The sequence below is a fragment of the Ictalurus furcatus genome, chromosome 29 (assembly GCF_023375685.1).
Source record: "Ictalurus furcatus strain D&B chromosome 29, Billie_1.0, whole genome shotgun sequence".
Lineage (NCBI taxonomy): Eukaryota > Metazoa > Chordata > Actinopteri > Siluriformes > Ictaluridae > Ictalurus > Ictalurus furcatus.
Genome location: NC_071283.1, coordinates 3,743,194 through 3,750,807, shown reverse-complemented (window position 1 = coordinate 3,750,807; position 7,614 = coordinate 3,743,194). Strand labels below are relative to the sequence as shown.

Genomic DNA, 7,614 nt, shown 5'->3' with positions numbered 1-7,614 from the left:
TTAAAAATCATATATAAATATTGCCATGTATTTTATTACTGCATGTATTTTATTACTCCTTGTGTGTAAAATACACAAAATATGCCATAATTTAAAGCTCAATAGCATTTGAATGGAATGATGTACAGTCACACAACCAACTGTAAAGTGTTCATCCAGGTGTCAGGTATGACTCACACCTTTTAGATTTCTGATACTTATTAAAATAAGCTATTAAATCATATGTAAATCAGACATGTATTTCACTACAGAATGGGCCCATACACAAAATATGCCATTATTTAAAGCTCAATAGCATTTGAAGGGAATGACGTACAGTCACAAAGCCAACTGTAAAGTGTTCGACTGGGTGTCAGGTATGACTCACACCTTTTAGATTTCTGATATTTAATGCTACAATGCATGAACCAAAAAAGCCTTCACGAATGCATAAAGGGGGTCAAAATGACCCGTACTGGATTGAATGGTTTTCTTCAAAAAAATAGATGTCCTATTAATGAAGTAATTTATATATATATATATATAGAGAGAGAGAGAGAGAGAGAGAGAGAGAGAGAGAGAGAGGTTATATACAGGCTTTTTATCAGTGCTCAGTTCAAAAGCCTGCATCTCTGATGGAATGGGCAGCTTGCACATCTGGAAAGGCATCATTAATGCTGAAAGGTATATAAATGTTTTAGAGCAAGATATGCTTCCATCCATATTCCATCCCATCTTTACTTTTGAGAGACTCTGCCTCTCTAAGATACTCTTTTCATAACCAATCACATTACTGACCTGTTGCCAATTAAATTAATTAGTTAGCAAAATGTTCCTCCAGCTGTTTCTATTTAACATTTACTTTTCCAGCCTTTTGTTGCCCTCCCCCCCCCCCATCCCAACTTTTTTGAGACATGTTGCTGCCATCAAATTCAAAATGACCTTATTTTTTTTCCTTAAAACGGTCCATTTTCCTCAGTTAAACATTTGCTATGTTTTCTATGTTCTATTGTGAATAACATATGGGTTTATGAGACTTTTATTTACATTTTACACGGCATCCCAAATTTTTTTTGGAATTGAGGCACGAACCTGTTCCAACATGACAATACTCCTATGCACAAAGCATTCGCCAAGGTTGGAGTGAAAGAAATCAAATGTCCTGCACAGAGTCCTGACCTCAACCCCACTGAACACCTTTGGGGTTCTGGTTCATCCCAAAGGTGTTCAGTGTATGAACACCTTTCAACATATATGAAACTTGAGTGTTTAAATTGCCAACAATGAAATTGATAAATATTTCAAATACAGGGCACTGACCCCAAGACTAGTATTACCAACATTAGCTAATGGTTCCCAGATGAAACTCTCCTAATCTAACCACAGAACCCGTAAAACCCTAGAATTGGCGATTTTTAAACACGAATGTAAGCAACTTCAAATGCTGATGGTGAAAATGACTTTTATTGACAGATTTTACAAGGACCAAATGTTAATCATCAGGCTGCTCCACTACAGTGGTCTTCTCACTGACGTAGATCCCATCCAGAAACTTCCGGATGTCTTTTTTCCGCACAGAAGTGGCCTGCTGGATAAGTGCAGCTAATTGAGAGAAGGGGGAAAAAGAAAAAGAAAAAAAAGAAGAAAAAGAAAAACACCACAGTATAAATATTAACAGTAAATGTATTTGTTAGAAAGCAGTAGGAAGTAAAATCAACTCCACGGCAAAAACAGGGGCTGCGTCCGAAATTCTGCACTACCCTACTACACAGTAGGCAAAAAGCCAGAGGGGTATTATGTCTGAATTCAGTAGGCGAGAAAAACCCGGATGGCGTACTGCACCCGGTGAGATTTTGCAGTGTGTAACCGATACACTACACAAATCAAAAATCCCATAATGCAACGGGACTGGTGCGGACGAGCTCAGAAAATAAAAATTGCGAAGACAGCGAGTCGGCTCTTTAAGTATTAAACCTTGGTCAAACAGGACTTGTTTAACAATACCCGAATAAATTAACTTGAAGGTTTAAACCAGAGGTTCGGAACCTTTTGTAACAAAGGTTAAATTTTAAATTTGTAAAAATGTTTCTGAACACTAACTACTTTGAACAAGAGAACTAGACTGTAATAACGTGGACTATTTTACATGTGAAACATGTTGCATTACATTCATCTTGCGTTCTAAAACATTCGTATAAGAATGATGTAAATTGGGACGAAGGGTGCGTCTCGTTATCCACGACATCGTTAAATCTCCGGCTCTCAGCCCCCACTGAACAGAGCAGACGTAGAGAGGTGTGAGTGCAGCGGGAAAGCAAGACCTCACGCTTGCAGGACAGCAACTTTCCAAATGTTGGCGGTACTAAGGTTTGCCCAAAAAGTCACTAGGCGCTTCTTTTTGCAAAAAGAAAAAAAACTAAGTTGGCAACACTAGTCTGCACTGACAGCTAGATAAAAGGCAGGATAAGCTCCGCCTCTCCCCAGCAGAAAGAAAATACAGAGGGAACGCGGGTTTTTCCATTCATGTACATTCTATTTGAAAAGCAATAGAACACAGTACCCAAATGATGCCCTGTTGGTTTTTTTCTTGAAAAAAATTTGCACCCCCCTCGTTGAGGACCACCAGTTTAAACAAGAACAGTTGTCACAGCGTTTGAAAACTGATCACCATGCCTTAACCGGCCAAGCTAACAGCAACAAGTTCACCTCATCCTGTTAACCCCACCCACATTAAACTGCTAATTCAGTTCACTTTCCTGATGTGCATTGCGCTGTTAGTGCAGTCACTAATCTGGTGGTCCCTTAAATATTTGTGTGTTTATGATGACGAAGGTCACGACAACGCCAACATGGTGGACGTAGCATTTGGATTGCATTAATACTACACACTGATTAGTGCGTACTGTTTCCACAGCCGTGCAGCACGTACTGTCACAGTACATGATTTCGGACGCAGCCAGGAAGTAGAACCTGTTTAAAATAAACCAACCACACACACAATTCATGGAATATTACACAGTCTGCATTACCACATCAGCCAAGCAGCTACATAAACCGTAATACTGTCCTGATTAACAGACATGCAACATGCACGTTAGGTGTTGGAGCTGCAAGTAACAGTGGTGTTAGTAATAGCTTCCCAAGATGTAGACAAGGTTTAAGAGAAACTAAAGAATAAAGATGAGTAGTGATTAATACTGCAAGGCAAAAACATGACCGGCAATTTAAATCAGTCTCGATCTCCTCCCTCCCCAGATAACAGCACTTTCAACAGAAACAAAAATGAAGCGCAAGAGACGATGCAGGTGGATCCCAGGTGGAAGGAAAATCAGCATAAAAACATGGAAATGCGAAAAGCGATGCAGAGAGAGATAGAGAGAGAGAGAGAGAGAGAGAGAGAGAGAGAGGTCCTCCAGCCCAACGTTGGGCCCACTCTAACCTCGTGTCCTCTACGACTCTGGCTCCACTACTGTCCCCTTCTCAGAGACATAGATACCGTCCAGGAACTTTCGGATATCCTTATTTTTGACTGTGGTTGCCTGCTGGATGAGGGCCGCTGGAAGAAGAGACACTTAGGAGGTGAGGGTCATGCGCACACAAGCTGGGGTCACAAATACAAGATAACTGAGGTTGGTTGGGGGTCGCTCCCCCCACTTCACTTTTAAATCGCTTATGAATGCCTGTGCGGCCGTACGCATTTTACTTTCGCTTTCAAATTAGCGGCAACTCGGGGTAGCGATCGCTTGAATGGTAGGTTCATTATTATTCTCATATTATTATTCATTATTAACAAAAAAAAGTACAATGACAAACTCGTTTATATTAAACACAGAACTTTGGAAACCAAATTTTCCGCCGTCGTCTTATCTGATGATCTGTAAGACTGATCTGTGCTGCGACTCGGACTCATTCAGGTCACGCTGAATTGAGCAGACGCGTTCCGTTCATAACTGAACTAAACGAGTATTACTATTAAAAAAGCAAAAGGACACTGATGGCAGTGCCGCAGCGATGTAATCGGCGTGTGGTCCGAACACCGTGTAACACCAACTATCATAGCAAGCCTAAAACACGGTAAAGGGGATTAGGAGGAAGAAATGGCTAAAACTGATGGTATTTGGAGACAGCTGGATAAAGGGTACATTATTTCTACACAAGTTGTTTAGATCCCAAACACGTTGGCACTGATTGACAAAAGTTGGAAGATGGAAAACAGGTTGGACAAAAACAGCAATCTTCGGGACTTTAACAGGGACTTAATTAGCATACTCATTGACAAATATATTCATTTTCCATATCGCTAAAGATCCTTGATTAACAGCATCCCAGCAGAATGAAACCAGGCATCACGTCGTCATCAGGACTCAACCCCATGGCTTCAGCCCAAAGATTAAACTTTCGGCCAGCGTGGTTTGGTCAGTATGTTCTGTTCAGTGTTAAAATTCTTGAATTAAAAATAAATAAATAAATAAAACTTCCAGACACTGATTATATGCCCCCCCCATCAAGTCCCTGCTCTTGACATGGCCGAAAGTCCATCTGACGGATACTGAAATGTCCTTGTAAACAAATACTGATTCTTCTGTATATTTTACACACAGTGCTGGTTTCTTGAATGAAAGGGAATGTGTGAAGCCTCACCTGAGTTTGACACCAGCTCAATATCGTTACCCTCCAGTACCAGCTCGTCTTTCTGGGCGGCGGAGAGGGCACAGTTCACACCTTCAGAAAATTAATTAATTTTAATAAACATGGAGGGAAAACAAACATTGAGACACACGATTAGGGTCCTTCTTAATTTCCACAAATTTACTCAATCAAAATACTGGCTGTCCATCGCTAATTAGCTTGTAATGGTGTAAAACCTGGCACTGCGAAACAGGATCAAAAGCGTTTTCACAGCGACGTGTACTTGGACATAAAACAATCCTGGACAACGTCATTTTAACCCTCCTATTACGTTATGGGTCAATGTGCCCCATATCCACATTTGAGATTGTCTGAAACACTGGTTAATCTTTCTCTTTGAAATTGTGACTTCTCCTCAGTTAGGATCACAAACTTGCATGGAAATATTGTCTCGGACAAGCGGTAATGAAAAGGTTTGCTGTTTGTGTGTATTTAAACCGTGGAAGACATTTCGACCCATAACGTAATGGATGAAGCTAAAATAGAAAAAAATCCATAGTATTGTCAGCACATGCCCTTCTAAATAGCAAAGTGTAAACAAAAGAAAACATGAGCGCGCGCGCACACACCTGGCCTCATGCGCACACGGCGGATGTACTTCTCCCCCAGGAAGTTTCTGATCTCCACCAGAGAGCCAGTCTCCTGAATCACCACGTTAATGGGGAAATGGGCGTACACGGAGCGCATCTTGTATCTGAAACCCTACAAAACATCCCAACAAAAGCACGCATCAGTGAGAGCAAACTAACTTTAAAATAAAAAAAAAAACGATCTAGTGAGGAACTGCATAAACAAAATATTCAGTTCTACACATGATGTTCTTACCAGAGTTACACCCTTGATCATGTTCTGAACATGGCTGCAGATGGTTCTGACTGTGGCCAGCTCCTTCCTGTTACCCCACCATTTATCCACACGCAGCTACACAAAAACATGTCACAACTTCATAAACCGTTCTTTCATCATTCTAATCGCATATCCAGATAAAAACAAAGCACAGGAAGACCAGGGCACAATAACAAGTGCATAAAGACACCAGTTACCTTCTTCTGTTTCTTGCCGAGCAGCCGCAGCTCCAGGTTGATGTGGTTGAACTCGCGACGCAGAACCCCGCGAGGTCCCTTCACGCTGACCGTGCGGCCCTTCAACGTCACATCGACTGCAGAGGATAGAACGCGTGACAACGTTGTATAAATCAGTATACTGGGGGGGAGGGGGGGTGTTTACAATTTCTCAAGCAGAGCTCATTTTAATCATACGCACTACTATCACACCACTCGGACGATGCAGATGATAAATTCTACTCAAATGTACCGGACGCAGAATTTGTTCACAAACACGATCGTGTACATGCCAGTAAAATTAATTTTCATGCTAGTATTGCCTCGAGAAAAGGGGTGTCCAATCTGATGAGCAAACAGCCAGGCATGGGCTTACATTCCAATCAAGCAGGAGCTACACTGTTTAATCAGCCGATTTTAGCTTTCCATAGACTCAGGTGTGGCTTCTGCTGGGTTGGAACGAACACCTGCACCCACACCGGCTGTTTGCGGATAAGACTGGACACCCCTGGTCTAATAGAGACATTCAACAGGATGCTGTTGATGAGATAAAACCATGGTTGTGTTTCTCTTTTAACCCCCCCTCCCCGAATCAAACAGTAAATTTAAGGTAAGAGGAGTTAAAAAAATAGCACGGACCATTTATATAGCCATAGGACTGTCATTAAGAACTACCCCCCCCAGCTGTCACGAGTTTATTTGACCGGTAGTACTCTTAGTCTCAATAGCGTTCTTGCTCTATATCAATCACTCCTGAAGTTCAATTCCAATACTTAAGAACGCAAAGTACCGGGGACGCGTGAAATTACCCAGGCATCTCGATAGAGAAAGCACCGGACGCAGTGACCCTAAAATTTAGATCAAGATACACATGGAGATTGTTGAAAAGTCAAATTTCCTCCTCGGAAGATTTGAGGCACAGTCCCATAGTCTGGCATCTCCTACTCCCTATGACAGTCTGACATTAAAGAGACCCGAGATCCTACAGTGTGACAGGGCTTACAGCAAGGATCACGTCATGATAATCAGTCTGACCAGCAATAGTCACAAACTACGACTGAAAAATCACATTTAAACGAATAGTTACTTGTTCGTGTGGACGCAGAGTTAAGCTGTTGATCTGAATGATTACACTTAAACGTTATGAGTAAATTACAAAATCCTAATGCTTCAGAGATTCAGCATTTAACCCCATTTCTAGTCCTGAAGGGCTGGTGTCCAGCACATCTGGGGGAACTCCTGCTCCAACACACCAGATGTTTAAGACCAATTACAGAGTTCAGATGCGTTCAAACAACTCCGTTCCTCACCGAAAGACCACCACGGACGGGTCACTTACCGTTGTCAGGGATGTCCACTGTCTGGGTACTGAGAATGGTCTTCATTCTGACGGCAGACAACAAAATGGAGGTTAGAAAACTATGAATGGGGATACACAACTCAACACAGTATACTCACCACAAGATGAATAAAACAACTTTAACTAGCACTAGCTAGCGCTCCTTCTCTTTGCTATTAACTTTTGCTTCTTACAACCCCAAGAAATTGACTTTAGCTCTAGTTTTTGACAGTTTGTTTGTATAAAACGTAAAGCGCATTGTATAAAGCGCACTACACGGCCTACATGCTAACCGCTAACAAACACAACCCTCCCGGTTCAGAAATCAAACATCTTTATTAAAGCTGAATGCGCACACAACGCGAAAATACAAACAGAAATAACTCGAGCGACATTCAGGCAAAAATACAGAACGCGGTATAACTTCATGAGACGGGCCGCTGAAGAGGATTGGGTTTGATTCAAAACGCTTAGAAACAGGACGCGCCATGTTCTTACCTCGCCGATAGAGGAGGAAAGGAAGGAGGACATACGTCATCACGCACT

At 41.8% G+C, this 7,614-nt stretch overlaps 1 protein-coding gene across 1 annotated transcript; it reads right to left on the bottom strand.

Annotated features, from left to right (window-relative positions):
• Positions 1-1,424: 1,424 nt before the first annotated feature.
• Positions 1,425-7,585, bottom strand: rpl9 (ribosomal protein L9). Its single transcript, XM_053619021.1, has 8 exons — positions 7,567-7,585; positions 7,069-7,115; positions 5,712-5,827; positions 5,494-5,589; positions 5,238-5,370; positions 4,621-4,701; positions 3,419-3,535; positions 1,425-1,581 (listed from the first exon to the last, which is right to left on the bottom strand). Exons 2-7 carry the CDS (start codon positions 7,112-7,114, stop codon positions 3,429-3,431), a joined length of 579 nt encoding a protein of 192 aa, XP_053474996.1. The 5' UTR covers position 7,115; positions 7,567-7,585; the 3' UTR covers positions 1,425-1,581; positions 3,419-3,428.
• Positions 7,586-7,614: the final 29 nt, after the last annotated feature.

What these genes read in the sequence shown, in the direction of transcription:
- rpl9 (XM_053619021.1), bottom strand. Translation starts at nt 7,114, where the DNA reads ATGAAGACCATTCTCAGTACCCAGACAGTGGACATCCCTGACAACG. An exon ending in TCGGCAAGAAACAGAAGAAG is followed by an intron (nt 5,590 to 5,711) that starts GTAACTGGTGTC and finishes GTTTTTGTGTAG; the next exon opens with CTGCGTGTGGATAAATGGTG. An exon ending in CCGTGTGCGCATGAGGCCAG is followed by an intron (nt 4,702 to 5,237) that starts GTGTGTGCGCGC and finishes AATTTTCTGAAG; the next exon opens with GTGTGAACTGTGCCCTCTCC.